We start from the raw sequence: 20,712 nt of genomic DNA, 5'->3' as shown, positions 1-20,712 counted from the left end.
ACCGTTTTAATTCCGATGGTCGTGGGTTCGATTCCTCGCGCGGCACAAACATTTGTATATATAATTGTTTGTATCGGTTTAGGTGTTTTCTATGTAATATGTATGTATTTACGAAAATAAAAAACATCTATGTATTTGTATCAGTTATCTAGTACCCGTAACACAAGCTTTCACTAGCTTAACTAACTTAACTTGGGACTAGATACCGCTATGTGAATTGTCCTGAGATTATATATGAGACTAGCTGTACCCGCGACTATGTTCACGTGGAATTTAACTTTATTTTTCTAAAATAAAGGTAGTCTAAGTTACTCATTATTACATCAGCTACCTGCCAATAAATGTCTCGCCAAAATCGGTCCAACCATTTCAGAGAGTATCCAGAACAAACAGACATACGAAAATTGTAAAGTGTTATTTTGGTGTATGGACCGTATTTATATTCATATGCAGTCATATGCAAACGGCTATTTCAATATTACAAACAGATACTCCAATTTTATTTATATGTATAGATTATTATAACTCCACTACTTGCGTTCATAACGCACGCGTGTTGTAATACCTGCTTTGTCTTGAAAACCAGGAATTTAGATACAATTTATGAGTAAGTGTGTTAAATATATTTTTTCTATTTGCAGGCATCATTAGAGGTCCGTCAGGTGGGTCGGCGCGCTGTCAACCAGTTGTCCGGTCGTGGTATGGCCAACGAGGTCGTTATTATTCATTACAACGATGTCTACAACATCGAACAAACCACAAGTAAGTGCTGAGCTTATGACTAGATGGCGCTGTGTGAAATGTCCGATGTTACCTATAACTTTTTTCTTTCTCAGGAGACAATCCTCGTGTGGAATGTTTTCTATGTAATTTGATTCTGACGACCTCGGTGGTCTAGCGGTATAGCACACCGCTTTACGACCGATGGTCGCGGGTTCGATTCCTCGCACGGCACAAACATTTGTATTCATGAGTATGATTGTTTGTATCGGTCTGGGTGTTTTCTATGTATAATATGTATTTATTAAAAAAATATATATGTATTTGTATCAGTTATCTAATACCCATAACACAAGCTTTAGCTAGCTTAACTTGGGTCTAGATGGCGCTGTGTGAATTGTCCTGAGATTATTATTATTATTATGTAAATAGCATGCTGCAAGTGAATTCTTAAATTCTCAGATAATATAGACAATTTCAAAAGAGTTAGTGATTGCACTAATAAAAGCTTACGTAACAATAACAAACTGATTTTACCTAAATGTCGTTTAACTAAAGTTAGTAATTCGTTTTATGGCAATTGCGTAAGGTTTTACAATAAAATACCAGAGTCTGTTATAAATCTGCCAGAAAAAAGATTTAAATGTCATATAAAACACTTCCTTTGTAAAAAATCATACCATAAAATTGAAGAGTTCGTTAACGAAAATAGTGTTTTTGTAGAAAAATTTAAAATTCATAGCGCTGACAATATTATTTGATTACACTAATAATGAGTGCGTAGCGATTTCTATGTTAATTATTGCATACTTTTTACTTGTTACTGAGTATTTATTTATTTAAAATAACATATATTAAAAAAGCAACACACAAGTTTCTTGCACATTCTTCTTGTGATGTTGGGTGTGTGACTATTCAAAAGTGCTTGTATTGAGTTTATTTGAATAAAGATTATATCTATTTCTAAATTTTGTAATAAGTTTTAATTATTTATTTTCTAGATACGGAACCCGTCGGTGGTGCGCTAAGGTTCTCGACGGCCGTGAAGAGTTTACAGCATCTGAATCCTTTAATTCTATTCAGCGGGGATGTCTTCTCGCCGAGCATGTGTATGTATATTTATTTTGTGGATTATTATGAAATGGTGCACCCGCCTGCGCTAACGGTTTACGCTGGCGGGGCACCAGTGGTAATATGATGATGAGGTCAGGTCAGTCAGCCCATCGTGAGAAATTCTACGCTGGCGGGGCACCAGTGTATGATAATATAAGAATGAGGTCAGTTCAGTCAGCCCATCATGAGAAATTCACTAAGAATTTATTATGAGGTTTCCAGGAAGAACCACGTGGACGTCGACCTAACGTAGTACATTGCTGACAATGTGGGTTACCAGTTCCCATTACTAACAATCCCCCTTCCCCTCTGTGTATGTATATAAAGAATACTGGCTATTCCCTATTTAGTTTAGTGGCCGTTCAAGTATTACGTAAGCTTTATGGGGGGGGGTTGCTTATTTTGGATGACGTGGGGGGTGGTGGAGTCTAGATGATGATTAGAGTCTGTAATATTGAAATAACCGTTTTTTACTACATGCATATGAATATAAATACGGTACATACACCAGAATAACATTTTTTATAATTTTTATCTGTCTCTCTGCCCTTCCGATCGATCCCCCGTCCAATTCAAACGGGGATCGAAATTACGACGGCCTGAGCCGAGGTTTGAACCCCTAGTGGTGCCCTCAGACTAAAGTCGTATCCGTCGGGCAGGAGTTGGCCTTCAGCCGCTCCATAAGTCCTTCCGCGGGTTTGGAGTGCCATCTGCACTCGCCCCTAACGTCCGGTGAAGCTGTAAAGGCCAGCTACGGCATTAGAGTAGTCGGAAAAAAAACTGTCTGTCTGTTTGTTCCGTCTAATGTCTAGAAAAAGCTGGACCGAATTTTATAACTAAAAAGTAATTATTTCATCTCATTTAAGACTCTTAAATAATATCTTAAATAACTTGTGATGAATCTGCATTCCGAATGAGTGGTAGAATCAAAATATGACTATTCAAAAGTGCTTGTAATGAGTTTATTTGAATAAAGATTATTTCTATTTCTATTTCTATTGCATTTGCAGTGAGTACTTTCACAAAAGGAGAACAAATGGTACCGGTATTGAACGAAATCGGTACACATTGCGCGGTGTTTGGCAATCACGACTTTGGTAAGTTTATTTAAATAAATCCTTTTTATTATAATTAATATTATATTTAATTGATTGATTGATAAGTGTTATTTAGTATAATTCCATTTCACTACTTACTGAATTTATATTATTTTGTTTAATTCCACTACTACTGGCTATTCGACGAGTCTATTGTTTGGACGCCAAACAGCCAACACTAGGCTTCTAAGCTATATCCGAAATCTATTCGTATTGTGGGGACTGGTCTGTTCAGGTTGCAAACACTGATTAGATTTTTTGTTTTTTGTAATAGCATATGCTGGTGGTCACTCTATTCTCTCTAATTTGAATTTAAATGAATCATTATCACAATAATAAAAAAAAAAAAGCCGAGTTCTTCTCGAAACCACTGCGAACTGACGGTATATTTGACATTTTATAAGAGTCTGTAATAGACCTACAATGTCAATGTCAATGTCGGTTGGACTCCATTTTCCGCAATTAGCCTCTCATTCGGGCCGTTGTGCGTGTAGAGCCAGGCTACTAGCGTAGCCAGCCAAGCTCCTCCCAGAAGCGCAGAAGTCTCCTGGTGTCTTCGCAGGCTTCTCGGAGCGACCTCACCGTTCCGAGGATTTGATTTCGTTGTGTGGTCACTGCTTCGCACTCCAGGATTACGTGAGCGGCCGTTTCCTCGGCTACAAAGCAGCCCCGGCATAGGGGACTGTCTGTAGCACCTATTGTGTACAAATGTTATAGACCTACATGAATAAAGATGTTTTGAGTTTGAATTTGATTCAATGTCTGATGATGCCTCGTTCAGAAGCGAAGCACGTGTCGCAATATGAATGTAGACTCAATAACAGTCGGAATTTGATCACCATTAGAGAAGGTCGTAACGGTAGTCAAGTTTTCGCACTGAATATTTGTGGTCTCACACATGATAATTATAGCGGAATTAAATAAAATAATATATTAAATGTATTATATAAATAAATTATTTTAATTATAAATAAATAAATAACCTTGCATAACACAGCCATCTAGTCCCATGGTAAGCAGAGCTTGTGTTATGGATACTAGACAACTGATATAAATACTCACATATATTTTTTTGTAAATACATACGTATTATATGTAGCAAACACCAAGATCGATATAAACATTCATACTCATGAATACAAATATTTACACCGTGCGAGGAAACCCGCGACCATTTGAAGTAAAGCGGTGTCTTAAGGCGACGCCGTGATAAACTATTACTTCAAAATCGGGCCCCGCGGTCTGCGCACCTCATGCACCCCGATAGTTTTACGTGTCGCCGATCGACCGCCAGCGCTCGCTCGCTCTCCCCGTACCACGATATCACGAACACGCGTCCGTGTCGCAATGTAACGCGTGAATCAAGTAGACGAAGCTTCGGTCCCCAATTGAACAAAACTATTACGGAGACTTCCTGTTTGTTTATATAATTTATATTTATGAAGGCACATTGATATTTTAGAATTTACAATACAGTGGAACTAACTACGATACGAATTAATTATAAAGATTCTTAAAGTAAAGAATTAAATAGAAATATTGAGGTAGAGTTACATATTCCCGTGATTATAATTAACGTAAACTAGTGCTTTTATTACTATCTTTGAAAGAAACACCAAAAAAATAATCTTTGTGTTTTTCGTATATATTGTAATTGGTAATTACGACGTTTATTTATTTGCCAACGACATTTTTTTGAAACAGCTAGATATTTTAATGTATACTACATTAACGTACTTACGTTAAATGAAATGTGAAAATATACGAAGGTTAGTTACTTTATAAAAGAGACAGCAAGTCTGCGTTTCTGTGAATGACAGGTATATCAAATAAAAAATCTATATATATTATATATTTGATACAATAAACCTAAATTTAGTAATAATGTATGTGACTTTAATTTTATTTATTTGATACGCGCAGTGGACATTATTTCTTTATGTTTTAGAAAGTATACTTTTAAAAATGCGTAAGTAATTTAACATTATATGTAAGTAAAGTACGTAAAGATATACATTTTATGACAAAATAGTAAAACTTTTACAGTAATTTATAAATTATTATAATAAATATTAAGTTTTAATTACATGTAAAAAGGACGTGAACAATTACAACCTAATCATAAAAGATCTATTAACTTCATACAAATGAAATTATTGAATAATTATAGGTTTGAACATGATTATTCATATTTTTATGCATAATTTAAATAAAAAAATATGACTATTCTGCAAACCTTCTCTATATAAACTATAAGTACACGAAATTTCATATTCATCTGTCCGCGCTGTTTTTCGTAAAAAGGATACAAAGTTATTACTTCACGTATTAATACATACGTTTTAATAAATTTATATAATACTTTTCATTATTTCACTTTTTTATTTATTTATTTCCTTGGACCTACCAAGGAATCTTAATTTTACGGCAAAACAATAAGGGAGATGGATAGTGGACATGTTTGCCATGAGTGAGCGAGACAGATATGACGCCACTTTTATCAAAGTCAACAAAAGTAAGTAAAATAATTAAAATAAAGAAAAATCTTAACCTAGTTTAGGTTTATTTAAATAAGGATAATATTGAGGAAGAAAAGTTTGAACTCGTTGTACGTGAAACGGATGCATTTCGGGTCTTTGTAAAATACGATGTGCTGTGCTATTACAATAAGAAAGAACGGGAAAAAGAAAAAAAAAAGAAAAAAGGAGAAAAGTATTTTCGTTTGTGTACAAACGAAAATACTTTGGTCATCTGCGACCTTTTGCAACACTTCTTCCTAATAAGGAAAGCGAGTTCTACCTCCAGCCCGTATTTGATTCGGGAAATGGCCGCCCTCTGTGAGTGCGGCCGGTACATATTAGCAGTGATCTGGATAGCGCTCTAAATTTGGATATCTTTCACGATAAAGCCTAGCGGCAGCAATTGCATTGCATCTGCATTCCTCATAAATGAGGTGCTTGTTCGCAATTTTTTGTGAAGTAAATAACAAGGATACCAACACAAAAGTCCAATTCCAAAAGAGACAACCCAAAGTTTTCGGTATGGAATCAACAAGTTCAATTCACAAAAATCCAAGTCCAAAATAGAAGCCAACAACAGCGAATACGGAAAGACGCGCAGTAGGCTGAGCTGAAGCTGAAACAGAATGAGCAAAATGTACTAACTGGTGTCAGACTGGTAGCGTAGCCATTTGCTTGGTATGGCGACTGTATCTGTTTCATTCGCGCGCGTTTAAACGACGCATCTCCGTCTCACTGGGTGGCACATCTGTCTCGCTCGCTCACGACAACATGTCCACTACCCATTTCTCTTATTATTTTGCCGTAAAATTAAGAACCTACTACTATAAGCTTGTGTGAATAAGAAACATTTGAACGGAGTAAAATGGGTTAGCAAAAATCGGGTTACTTGAGGTTTTTTTCTCGTTTTTTTTTAGTATGAAACTAACCAGTATTGTATATTTACAATCCTGATTAAATGTCCGAACTTTTAATGGCACTTGCCAAGGCACTTTAGTACATTTTTTTAAAAGAGGGCCTTTCAAACTCGACAATTTATGAAAATTTTAAATGTAGTTTAACAAATAGTCTTAATTCTAGAAAACTTGGGGCAATTGTGTCATTATTTTTTACTGTGATTCTAGAAATGTTATTTGGCTTTATGGTTCCAAAGTTTAAATGAACAAAAATAATAAAAATTAAGCACAATGACCGAATAATGGTTATAGTTTGACCAAATTTCTAAGTTTTTCTTTAATGCCCCTAATTTTCAAACTGCATGGAATAGATTTTTTTCTGATTTTTCTCATGATGGTTACAATCAATTCTCTCACAGCTTGAAATTGAGTTCTGGGACAGCTTGTATAGTACAATCGAAGCCAAATATTTCACCATTACTTTGTTTTGCTTTCCATAGCTACAAAGACAAGTGCTTACCTAGACTTACTACAGATAAAAAGTACTTATCGGGGAAAATAAAGTTGAAAATATGTCACAATTTTTTATGTGATACTCCAACATATAGTCGGACAGACAACAATGATTAATTAAATAATATTTTTGTGAAATTATTGACAATCAATAAGTTTTTTGATTACACTAAATATGTAGTAACATTGAGAAAAAAATACTTTATTTTGAATTCAATATTATATATTATTAGTATTAGTACGTATAACATTTATTCGTATAAGTAAATAAAATAGTGTAAAAAAATGTAAAAAGGGTAACTAAATGATTACATTACTTGAAATAGTAAAAGAATTAAGTTACAGCAATATTTAATTTTTGTATAAATTCATAGACGACTCCACGATTTTACTTTGTTATAATGAGTCAGTCGATTTTTTCTTTGAGTGTAGGGTTGTCACTTCGCCAATCCTAATAACCGGACAGACCATCCAGTTTGGCGGGACATATTGGTAAAAAGGCCGGATACCCCACATTATTGAGGGTTTTGTGTCTCAATATCATGTAAATATTTATTACAAATAAATTACATTACATTACAAATAATTTTGTTAATTATTATTAATAAGTGTTACTTTAGGTGCGATCCGTCAAAATATTTAAAATTTAAATTGGCCCGTTGATAAAAAAGGTTGCTCACCCCTGTTCTAGATAAACAGTTATCAACATTTTAAAATTCTTCTTAACGTCTAATGAAAGGTAATTGCATAAATAAGTATTATTTACCTGTACCTGTTACTTCAGCAACTAACGAAATAAAAAAAACATCTAAGCAAAACAAAACGTCTTGAGTTAAGAAATAAAAAATAAAATTAGTTTTACAATAAAATAATGTAAAAGCCTACCAAACGGCGTACAAGACTATTTATTTTAGCCAGATGCCAAAAAAAGTCCCGTCAAAATCAGTGCAACCATTTCAGAGATTAGCCGGAACAAACAGACAGACAGACAGACAAAATTGGTAAAAAATGTTATTTTGGTGTATGTAACGTATTTATATTTGTATGCATGTAGTAAAAAACGGTTATTTCAATATTACCAACAAACACTCTAATTTTATTTATATGTATAGATAATGGGAGTGCCCTATTTTTATTTATAAATAACTACGAAATCAAAATAATGTAAAATTTGTTTATATTTTCTTAACCATTTCTTTACATTAATACTAAAAGTTTTTTATCATTTTTAACAATTAATTGTCACTACTTTACAAATTATGACTTAGTATTACATTCGTAATATGTACAATAAATCATTACTAACTGTATTAACTTAAATACAGTAATTGTTAAATGTAAAATTAGTAACTGTCACCCGCACCATACTATAGCGTACGCTATAATATGGTGCGGGTGTATGACGAAATAATTTACGATTTGATAGCGCGCGTTCTCAGGCGAGCTCTCCGCGCTAAGCACAGGTCCGACGTTGGCAGGGGCCGGGGACTGACTGACTTGCTCTAACTCTCATACAAAACAACTTGTGAGCAAGAGATTTTTATGCGGAAAAACAGTTTATCTTGTTTAAAATAAAAACTATTGGTTATTATATACATCTGAATTGTACTATTTATGTGGGTATTTAGTATAGTGTATATTGGAAAATTCGAGTCTTAAATCAGTCCCGTTTTCTTATACGAATTAAACATATATTTTATAAGACCAATCTTTGAGATTTTTTTCTCTGCTACAAAAGTTAATCAATCATGTAACGAGAACTGTCAATATGATGTCAAAGATCTGAAAAATGAAATACCTAAATATCAGCCCCGAATGATTTGTAATTGCTGAGAAAAGTTAAGGTATCTGAGGTCAATATTTGCAATGCGTCGCCTTAAACCGCTAGACCACCGCAGCCGTCAAGTTACATTCCATAACCAAACTGTACGGGCAACCGCACATGCCTGCTTACTGTGCAATACACAATTGCCTACACATGCAATTTCACCTCAATACATCTCACCTCATTACATCTCACCTCAATACATCTCACCTCAATACATTTCACCTCAATACATTTCACCTCATTATATTTCTTTTAGTAATAAAAATCAGTGTTCGAGTAGCATCCAACCAAGGCGGTTTTATTTAGCAAAAGCCCCTCATCAATCAATCAACAGCATTATCACGAAATGTGAGCTTAAAGCCCCACACGAACTATTTGCTATTTTAAAACAAATTTTGAACTGACCGCCACGCGGATCTAGCCAGTAGGCAAAGCGCCGATTTAAAAAAAAGGTAAAACGGCGAGAAAGCAACAGTGCTCTTGTAGATATATGTAGTAAAACTATTTATGACTGGAAAAATGTATTTAATGGTAAGTTGGTAGTGAGTGAAGTCAATTATATAATTTTGTTTTTATATTTTTGATTATACAATACAAGAAAACTTTAAATATATTAATATCAAAAGAGTTTTCTCAACAAGTGCACATCACAGTTTTATGGTTGAGTTTATTTAAATTCAGTTCATTCCAGTAAAGCGGTGTGCTAAACTGCTGGACTACCGAGGCCATAGAATTATGAATGTTGTATACAAAAAAATGCTATTATCTTTATTTTTTCTTTACAGACTTTGGTTTAGAAGTACTATCAGGTCTAGTATCACAATGCAACTTCCCGTGGCTGATGTCGAATGTAATAGACAACGAGACAGGCCGCCCACTCGGCGATGGCAAGATCACGCATGCACTGGAATGCAACGGGCATAAAATAGGATTAATAGGGCTTGTAGAACAGGTCAGTCTATATTAACGTCCTACTATTGGATATGAATCCGTCCTCGGTTGCCGCCCTTGGCTCTTGCGGAGGGAGGGGAACAAGATCCCTTCGAGAGAGAGATCGATACGAGCTAGACGAGTAGCTCGTCTTTGCCGCATTGGGTCGGCTGAGGCAGCAATTTCGCAGCCTCTCTGCGTCTCCTTCCTGGTCATCACCGACTCGTAGTATACGACGACGGCTGACCAGGCCGCCTTTCTTTCGGACTACTCTAATGCTGTTGGCCGCAGCTGACGTTTACAGCTTCACCGGACGATAGAGTGCGAGTGCAGATGGCACTACAAACCAAGGCCTGACGGATACGACTTTAGTCTGAGAGCACCTGCAGGGGTTTGAACCTCGGATCAGGCCTTCGTAATTTCGATCCCCTAGGCAACGAGATAGGCCGGCCACTCGGCGATGGCAAGATCACGCATGCACTGGAATGCAACGGGCATAAAATAGGACTAATAGGGCTTGTAGAACAGGTCAGTCTATATTGACGTCTTCCTACCGGATGTGATTTTTTCGGACTACTCTAATGCTGTTGGCCGCAGCTGACGTTTACAGCTTCACCGGACGATAGGGGCGAGTGCAGATGGCACTACAAACCAAAGGAAGGACTTATGGAGCGGCTGAAGGCCACCCGCCTGACGGATACGAGTTTAGTCTGAGGGCACCGCTAGGGATTCGAACCTCAGCTCAGGCCGTCGTAATTTCGATCTCCGTTTGAATTGAACGGGGAATCATCATCATCGCATCCCGGAAGACGTCCACTGCTGGACATAGGCCTCCCCCAAAGATCTCCATGACGATCGGTCCTGCGCTGCTCGCATCCAATGCCTTCCAGCGATCTTGACCAGATCGTCGGTCCATCTTGCTGGAGGCCTTCCCACGCTGCGTCCTCCGAACGGGGAATCGATTGTATTTATTTGTGCTATAACTTAGACTTTCCAAAAATTAGCCATATTCGTTATATATAATAATATTAATACTAGATTTAAAGACAAACTTGCAACAAGTATTTTTAGTATTAATGGGAAACCTAATTTAGAATGGAAGTTCAGTAGAGGTCGATATATGTCTAATATAATATTGCTGATTGTTCCAGGAGTGGCTAGACACCTTAGCAACAATAAACCCAGAGGAAGTCACATTCATAGACTTCTTACAAGCAGGCACGAAACTAGCTTCGCAGTTAAAACAAGAGGTAAATGATCTACATGTATTTCTTCCTAGTATATAAAATTCTCGTATACCATACTCAATCCTTATATATATGTGGGAATAAGGATTCGCGAATAACAGGATGGTTATTTTATAGAACTCCTTTTATTTAAATTATAAAAGAAAACATTTACTACACATGAAACGACCTAACTATATGGCATTCTACGAGGAAGAGAGCGATGCCCATCCTCTTCTTTCATTCATTCCTTTCTCCATCCATTCACTCTTTCGTTTCTATCCATTTGCTCCTCTGTTTCCATTCATTCATACTCATTCGTTCCCATTCGTTCATACCGCCAAGTTTCAAATCCTACATATATATATTTTATACATACAATTCTCGCGTCACAATATTAGTTACAATACCCCTCCGAACCGGATTGACCGACTTTTATGATATTTTGTATGTATATTCAGTAGGTCTGAGAATAGGTTTGTAACAAATTTTTATACCCCTAAGTGTTGAGTGGCTCACCCAAAATTTTTTTTATTAATATATCCACAATAGTTTATGTTTACCGTTAATTTTCACCCTTGTATCACCAACCCCTATTTTTTAATACCGATTATAATGTATATGGCAGAACAACATTTGCCGGATCAGCTAGTCTAATATATAAAATTCTCGTATCACAATATTAGTTACAATACTCCTCCGCAACGGATAGACCGATTTTTATGACATTTTATATGCATATTCAGTAGGTCTGAGAATCGGCCAACATCTATTTTTCATACCCCTACCCACTTACCCCAATGATAGGGGTGACCCAACACTAAATATTGTTTTGACCAAATAAAAATATTTTATTGTGATTTAACATCGAACTTACCTCTTTTTTTAAATTTTCACCCTTTTACGATCAACCCCTGTTCTTTTACAGTGATATTAGTACTTCAATTTAATGGCAAGACAACATTACATAGTATAAAACAAAATCGCTGTCCCTGCCTATCCGTTCCTATGTATGCTTAAATCTTTAAAACTACGCAACGGATTTTGAAGCTGTTTTTTAATAGATAGAGTGATTCAAGAGGAAGGTTTATATGTATAATACATGTACACCTGGGCGAAGCCGGAGCGAGTAGCTAGCATTATAGTACTAGCTGTAGTAAACTGTAGTATAAGCTGTAGTGTTGGATTACAATCCAGTTTTGTACCGAACTACACGATCCTAATTATATTATTCTATTGATTGTAATCTGTTTTGTATGCTAATCTATACATATAAATAAAATTGGAGTGTCTGTTTGTAACATTGAAATAACCGTTTTTTACTACATGCATATGAATATAAATACGGTACATGCAAAAAAATAACATTTTTTACAATTTTTGTCTGTCTGTTTGTTCTGGCTAATCTCTGAAATGGCTAGATCGATTTAGACGGGACTTTTTTTGGCAGGTAGCTGATGTAATAGGGAGTAACTTAGGCTACTTTTATTTTATAAATATATACTTAACTTGCCATAGTTGTGCCATTTGATGATAGTCTATATTAAAAAAATATAGTTTGTTAAAGGACTGCCATCCACCATAAAACTTATTGCTTACAGTTTTATTCAAAATGATACAGTCCTATTTTTATTACAGTATATAAAAAATATGTATAAAGATCTTTCATCATCATCATCATTGCCTTGCCTTTATCCCATTATTTGTGGTCGGCGCAGTATGTCATTCTCTTCCACTGCTCTCTATCGCCGACTAAACACACACGTCATTCTCTTCACACAACTGCTCTCTATCGGTCGTCATATCTGAACATACTCTTCTTTTATTCATATCATCTTTCACACAATCCATCCATCTTTTCTTAGGGCGTCCCCTCCCTTTACATCCATGTATAAAGATCTATATAAATATTATTTATGTATATAGATCTTTCACGTCCACGCGGACGAAGTCGCGGGAGCAGCTAGTAAATAAATAATTAAACGTTTAGACATATTCATTCGGTGGTAAACCACTGAGGCAGTCCATGAATAAAGATATTTTAATTTTCAACTATGATTTTATTTATATTTCAGGGTTGTGAATACGTCATAGCTTTGACGCATATGAGAACACCAAATGATGTTAAATTAGCTGAAGGATGCACGGAAATTGACCTTATATTGGGTGGCCACGACCACGTATATGAAGTACTAGAAGTAAGTCTTTATTAAGATTTTTGAAGTGAAAATTCTATATAGACCAGTGTTTCCCAATGTGGGCCCCACGCCCCACATTACATAAAAAGAAATAAATACAAAAAAAAGAAAAAAAAACGTATTTATATAGATTTTCTTCAATTTCTTCATATTTTCTTTGGAAGTCTACAAAAATTTCAAAACTGAAATTAGCCAAATCTATTGCTATATTTTTATTTTACGGATGTTAGTGGAATGCACCCGCCTGCGCTAACGGTTTACGCTGGCGGGGCACCAGTGGAGCTCCGTATTTATAGACCGAAATCAGTGTAGTAGGGTAGAAGCGGGGGTAACGGCTATACTATGATAAGGTTATCTTATAATAAACAACTTAGTTCGGCCTATAAATACTAGATGGCACTATTTACAATATTTGTAATAATCTTTACATTGGGTACTTGATTAGTACTAAACACACATTACCTTTTTTTTAATATCTTTTTAAAATATCGGATTTTTTCATCGGTCAAGGTGGAGCAAGGCACTAAAAAGTTTGGGAAACACTGGTGCAGAATCAAATAGTAACGGTACTCGCAAAATAAAACCTAATTCAATAAAAAAAAATCATACGATTATTTAATTTAAATTCCAGGTAAATAATAAATATATAGTAAAAAGCGGTACAGATTTCCGTCAGTTCTCCAAAATCAGTATAAACTTCGCGCCCGACTGCACTCGAGTGGATATCGCGGATGTTCACGTCACCAGCTCCTATGCTGAAGACCAGGTGTTGAAGTCGAAGGTTGAGAAATATTCTGGTATGTACAATTAAATCAATTAAATATAATAATAATTATAGCCCTTGACAATAATTAAACACAGCGCCATCTAGTCCCAAGCTAAGCAGAGCTTATTATGGGTACTAGACAACTGATATACACTTAGATAATTTATATTGTAAATATAAACAGTTAGCACACCACTTTACTTCCAATGGTCGCGGATTCGATTACTCGCACAGTACATACCTTTGTATTTATGAGTATAATTGCCTCGTCTAACAAGCCCTGTCCTCGTCTAACAAGCACTGTCCTCGTCTAACAAGCCCTGTCCTCGTCTAACAAGCCCTGTCCTCGTCTAACAAGCCCTGTCCTCGTCTAACAAGCCCTGTCCTCGTCTAACAAGCCCTGGCTGTGTGAATTTTCCTAAGATATTATTTCTGCTATCAATAAGGTCATTTAGCTGTTTTGAATTAATTAAAATCCATACATCTACCCTCTAACTTAAAGTTTCAATTTCAACAGCAATGATTGAAGGCAAAATGGACGAGATTCTGGGCAAGTTCTGCGTGCCCCTCGAAGGTCGGTTTTCATGCATTCGCCGCCAGGAGTGCAACCTTGGGAACTGGGTGTGCGATGTCCTGCTGGCTGCCACTGGTGCTGACTTGGTGCTCCTCAACTCCGGAACCTTCAGGTCTGATCAGGTAAGGTCAATATTTTTAATTACTCCTTGGGATTTAATTATTTTGGATTTTTACTTTGGAGTGCCATCTGTACTCGCTCCCTATCGTCCGGTGATGCTGTAAAGGCCAGCTGCAGCTAACAGCGTTAGAGTAGACCGGAAGAAAAAGAAAAAATCAAATAAATTTTTACCGGGTCATAAAACAAATAATTTTAGGATAAATTAAGGTATTTACCTAGTCGAAACGTCGAAAGAGGTAAATATCATTATTTACCATAAACTAATTCGTGTTAAGACCCGGTTAATAATATAAGTAATGTATATTAAACACGATACTATTGTTAAATGTATTTTTTTATATCAGGTCCACCCAGCTGGAGACTTCACTCTTCGGGACCTGTCCACAATAATACCAATGAGGGATCCCCTGGTGGTGGTGGAAGCGAGTGGTGCTGTCATCCTTCAGATGCTGGAGAATGCCGTCAGCAAGTACCCCAGTTTGGAGGGCAGGTTTCCTCAAGTGTGTTTGTGTATATTATCCAAGGATTTCTTTGATTATGCCCATCCCAGATTCTGGAATTCCATAAACTATTCGAACAGACGGTTTTGACGCCTTTAGTGGACTAGCAGCTTAGGACACCGCCTTTCTTCCAGTTTTTACACTTCAGTGTAGAGTATAAACTTTCCTATGGATATTTTTTTTATAGATGATAATGGAATGGTATACCCCCTGCGATAACGGTATACGCTAGCGGGGCACCAGTGGACGATGATAAGATGAACATGAAGTCAGGTTATTTAGCCCATCCTGACAAATTCACCAGTAATTTATCACGATGGTTTCCAGGAGGAACCGCGTGGAGGTCAACCTGACATGGGACATTGCTGTCTCTCTCTCTAATGGAGTTATGAGTCTACTTTACTAACAATTCCCTTCCACTCTCTACAAAAGTGCTTAAATTAAGTTTATATTAATGATTTTCTATTCTGTTCTATTCTTATTTCTTTTTACAAAATAATAATGGAATTGTATACCCGCCTGCGTTAATGGTATACGCTAGCGGGGCACGTGGAGGTCAACCTGACCTAGGACATTGACATTGACAGAGAGGCAATTCAAATTTTATATTAAACAAATGTTATGTAAAAAAGCCTATTATAGGATAGATGAATTTATAGATGATAGCAATATATAGTATAAGTTTATTTGCGGACAACGTTATAATTTATTTTTCATACTGCTTTCTTGATATATGATAGCGTAGCGGCTTTTGTATTGATTGCCGCATGCATCCTCATGTAAAGTGCGAATACTGTAACTACCATATAGTAATTATTGTAGCTGCGACGTGGGCGAGTGGAATGAGTAGTCATGTTCACTAAAATGTCCAGACATGTGGCGGCGTGGTGGGCCGGGTCATTGGGCTTGCATAAAATATGGTCGAGCGCAGTGATGGCTGGCTCATCCGTCATACTCGTGAACGAGTGCTGCTTGTAGGGACTGGTCTGCTCTTATCACTAGACTGATTTAATCTTATTGTGTTTTTATATTTGAGCCTAAATAAATTAGTGCTGGTTGGTAGTTGGTATTCACACGTCTTTGTAAAATGTGAACTACTTGTTTAAACGAGCAACACACAAGTTTCTTGCTTATTCTTCTTGTGATGAGACAGCTTTCCGAATAAGCGGTAGATTTAAAAAAAATGTTGACTATTCAAAAGTGCTTAAATTGAGTTTATTTGAATAAATGATTTTCTATTCTATTCTATTCCAAATTACTAACAATCCCCTTGCTCTCTCTTACGGATATTAAGTATCGTAGTTATAATAGTACTAATATAATTTATTTTTTTAGGTTGGGTACCTAAATCTAAACCTTACAGGTCAAAGCCAGGGTGGGGCAAGTGCCCCATCCGGCCCCACCGTGGTTACATCCATGATGCCACCCATAATGATGATAACATTTCAGGTGGCTGGCATATCATTCGCCTTCGATCCAAGCAAGCCGGCGGGCGGGCGCATCGCTGAACAAGTCGTTAAAATTGGTGACGAATACCTACATCGCGAGCAGAAGTACCGACTCGGTATCAAGCAGTACCTATACAGCGGTAACGACGGGTTCACCATGCTACCCAAGTGTACTGTGCTTGTGAGTAACTTCACTTGTTTCTTAATTATAGGCTTAACATCTTATTTAAGCGTTATTGGATAATAAATTAAGGTATAAACTATTGGTATATAATTTTGTGTGTGTGTGACGGCGTCGGTGGTCCTGCACCGGTTTAGCACTCCTTACTTTGCTTTACCTTTGCAGATTCTCTCGGGATACACCTCGCATGGCACAAATATTTGTATTCATGAGTATTATTGTTTGTGTCTGTCTGGATGTTTTCTATGTATATCTGTTGTCTAGTACCTATAACACAAGCTTTAACTAGCTTAACTTGGGTTTATATGGCGCTGTGTGAATTGTCCTGAGATTGTTATTATTATTATCAACACTATAAAAAGACTGTTCCAACAGAAAAAAATGCAACCTAACAAACCAAAGCGATCGAACTCGCGACCATCGGCGTCTAATTATATTAAAAGTTTATTACTGTAAGAAGCACTAAGTATGATGGACGACTGAGGCTTTGAAGCCGGCTACCGCAAGGGAAACCCCAAGTAGCGCCCGTGACTTATGACACGGGTGTAGGTTTAAAAGGCCCTTTTAGAATGCATTAACACTCACCTTCACTACTTGCAGCTTCCCCCCAGGCCCAACTAAGATCGGGAAAACCTATTTCTAATACAATTCACTTTGGTATCCAAAACACAACCGGTACGCTCTGCGCTCGTCGAGTGAATGCCGCGGCTCACCCACCGAAAGAGGATTATTCAACTACCGACCTCCATATTTATAGATCGAAGTTAGTGTAGTAGGTCGATCTATAAATACTAGATGGCGCTATTTACAATATTCGTAATAATCTTTACATTGGGTACTTCATTAGTACTAAAAACAAACTACCTTCTTTTAATATATTTTTAAAATATCGGATTTTTTCTACAATAATGATTTGAATTCTAACATTACCAAAAATAAATTATAATTTCAAGCATAATGTAAATTGTTACTGAATGAAATACAAGCTGCTTGGCGGCAAAACTGAGGTACATGTCGGTAATTGTGCATTATTATAAAATATATTATAAAATAAATCTCGGGTAGGCTGAATTAGCAATAAAGGCATTCTCATATAATTAAAATAATATTTATTTAAAAGAGCAACACACAAGTTCTTGCTCATTCGTCATTCCAAATGAGCGGTAGAATAATAAAACTTGACTATTCAAAAATGCTTATATTAAGTTTATTTGAATAAAGATTACTTCTATTTCTCAACTAACAACTGTTCTTTGAGTCACATCCTCCTTACATCCTATATATTATATCCATAAAAAACATACATAATAGGCCATGTGACTACAATGTACCTCTTTTCAGATATCCGAGGACATGTGTCCTGAAATCGGTATGGCGGTACAGAACCACTTCGCTGCAATCAACGTAAGGAGCGGCAAGTCTCGACCGTCCAAACACCGGCAGTCACTCGTCACACTGAGCAGGAGGTATGTCTTATCACAAATTCTTCTATTTATAAACTTAATTAACCATTTGTATTGAACAAACATATAGCAAAACTAGGCCTATGCACAACAAACTGCAGATTTTGCCAAACTGAAGAGGAAACGCCGCTACACATCTTATGAGGTTGTAGCCCACTCAGGCATAAACGAAATATCTCCTTTGGAAAGTTTACACTCTACCCTGAGGAGATAAAAACCATCGCATTCTTGTTCCTCACAGGCCTAGACCTGTCAGGGACAAGAATTGAAGCGGACTCTGAAATAGGGCGAGCACAATAGATCAATGCAGATCGCAATATTACAGATCCAAGCACCTAACCAAAACAACTAAAGTAATAAATAAATTATATTTAGGTCTATTTATAAACTTAATAAACCGGTGTACTAAACCTCCCTTAGCCGAGATTACGTACACACATTTGCATTTATTAGTATCAGTGTGACCGTGAGTGCGTACACGTGCGTCTTGGTACGTGTGTGCGTGTTTGAGCGTGTATGAGCGTGTGTATACCATAAAAATAATTTTAATGCTTTACCAAAAGCAAATATGGTTGCCTTTTGGTCAACAGACATAGTCTAGTAAAGATGCTGGACGGCAGCGAGCTGGATGGACCACCTCCACTGAGGCGAGCGTCGTCATCTGCGACAGAACCGACCTCTCATTCCACGCATCACAGGTACGTTTATATATGATAGATAGATAGATAGATAAAAAATTTAAGCGATTTATTTTTGTGGGGCTTTCAGACTAAAATCGTATCCGCCAGGCGGGAGTTGACCTTCAGCCGCGCCGGGCTGGGTGTTTTCTATGTATATTGTAAAATATATCAACTCTATGTACTAGTAAAAGTATGTATTAAAATAAAATAACAACTATATAACATTAATTTAACTATGTCTCTAACACAATTCACTTTAGCAATTTAAAATACAACCAGCACATCCTGTGCTCAAAGACCGAATGCCGCGGCTTACAAAAACCCTCCCTTTTATACAGAGAAGATATGAGTGGGGGTTATATGCAACTAGTTTAACGATACCGAGTAATAATGAAACTACCTTCTTTTAGTATAAAATATCAGATTTTTCGAAAATATCCATGTGAACCCTAACAATATTATGTAAGTTATTACAAAAAAAATGTATCTGTGTATTATATCAGTTGTCTAGTACCCATAACACAAGCACTGTTTAATTCTTTAAACATCCACACAGAGTTTCTACAAAGTTGTGACTGTCAATTGTACCTACTAAAGTAACGATACCGTAGTAACCAGTTCTTACATTAGTAACTAATACATACATGTGTTTCGTTACATTTAATAGCTACGACCGATACGGACGATAGAGAAAAAAATATAATATAAAAAAATTTACATTATAATGGAGATATTTATTTCATGAATAAATGATTTTTTAATTTAAATTTGAACTGTATCAAATACTAGCTTTTGCACGCGGCTACGCTCACGTTAATTTATTCCCTTAGGGGTGGAATTTATCAAAATCCTTTCTTAGAGGATGCCTACGTCATAGTAGCTTTATGCATGCAAAGTCTTAGCCCGATCGGTTTAAAATTGACAAAGTTTCATACAAACTTTCATCCCCTATTTTATCCCCTTTGGGGTAGAATTAATCGAAATCCTTTCTTAGCGGATGCCTACGTCATACCATCTACCTGCATACCAAATTTCAGCCCGATCCGTCCAGTGGTTTGGGCTGTGCGTTGATAGATCACTATGTCAGTCAGTCACCTTTGAGTTATATATATTTAGATATTGTTTTATTCTTCAGATTGACACGTCGAGCATCATTGGATGACTTGGAGCAGCAGTCGTGCGAATTGGCGCCTAAGATAGAAAACAGGATCGTAGTGTTAGATAAGCCGGAGGTAAATATTGTTTCATTGTAGAGTTAGGTGTTTTTCTATCGATGACATTTGATTAGAGCAGTGATTCGATTAGGAAATTACAAAAAAACAATACCAGATAAGAATGGGGGGTCTACTCAAAACCGAAAAATATGGCAAGGGGTCTTCGACACAAAATAGTTTGGGAACCTCTGGCAGGTTCCCAAACTTAGAGCAACAATTGAAAGATAAGATGAGAATGACGTCAGGTCAGTTAGCCCAACATGACAAATTCACCGGGAATTTATCACGATGATGTCCAGGGGGAATCGCGTGGAGATCAACCTAGCGTGGTACATTGCTAACAATGGTGTTTTTTGTCCAGATTACTAACAATCCCCGTTCTTGTTTAGCACACCGCTTCAGTTCCACTGGTCGCGGCTTCGATTCCTCGCACTAGGGAAAGGGGATTGGTAATAATCTGGATTAAACATTTGTATTCAAGCCAATGATATATACATCTAGTACCCATAACACAAGTTCATATTAGCATGGTACTAGATGGCGCTGTGTGAATTGTCCTGAGATATGACTATTGTATGATGAAATTGGATGGAAGTGGTAGATTAAATAAAATAACTATGCTTATTCAAAAGTACTTAAATTAAGTTTATTTAAATGATGGATTTTCTATTCTATTCTCTTTGTGGGAGATAGAATGAATGAACTTTATGCATGACATAAACCAAA

At 36.5% G+C, this 20,712-nt stretch overlaps 1 protein-coding gene across 1 annotated transcript in view; it reads left to right on the top strand.

Moving 5' to 3' along the window:
* Positions 1–20,712, top strand: part of LOC131849596 (protein 5NUC) — a 37,542-nt gene that overhangs the window by 15,615 nt on the left and 1,215 nt on the right. Inside the window, exons 3-15 of the mRNA XM_059199700.1 lie at positions 642–762; positions 1,722–1,829; positions 2,844–2,930; positions 9,472–9,638; positions 10,768–10,866; positions 12,918–13,040; positions 13,672–13,837; positions 14,324–14,502; positions 14,845–15,000; positions 16,450–16,629; positions 17,971–18,095; positions 18,683–18,790; positions 19,908–20,004. Coding sequence (XP_059055683.1) covers positions 642–762; positions 1,722–1,829; positions 2,844–2,930; positions 9,472–9,638; positions 10,768–10,866; positions 12,918–13,040; positions 13,672–13,837; positions 14,324–14,502; positions 14,845–15,000; positions 16,450–16,629; positions 17,971–18,095; positions 18,683–18,790; positions 19,908–20,004 — 1,716 coding nt within the window. The remainder of the gene's footprint in view (positions 1–641; positions 763–1,721; positions 1,830–2,843; positions 2,931–9,471; positions 9,639–10,767; positions 10,867–12,917; positions 13,041–13,671; positions 13,838–14,323; positions 14,503–14,844; positions 15,001–16,449; positions 16,630–17,970; positions 18,096–18,682; positions 18,791–19,907; positions 20,005–20,712) is intronic.

This window comes from Achroia grisella, unplaced genomic scaffold (assembly GCF_030625045.1).
Source record: "Achroia grisella isolate CSIRO2021 unplaced genomic scaffold, CSIRO_AGI_Agris_v1 utg660, whole genome shotgun sequence".
Taxonomy (NCBI): Eukaryota; Metazoa; Arthropoda; class Insecta; order Lepidoptera; family Pyralidae; genus Achroia; species Achroia grisella.
The sequence above is the reverse complement of the archived record's forward strand: the minus strand, read 5'-3'. Positions and strand labels throughout refer to the sequence as shown.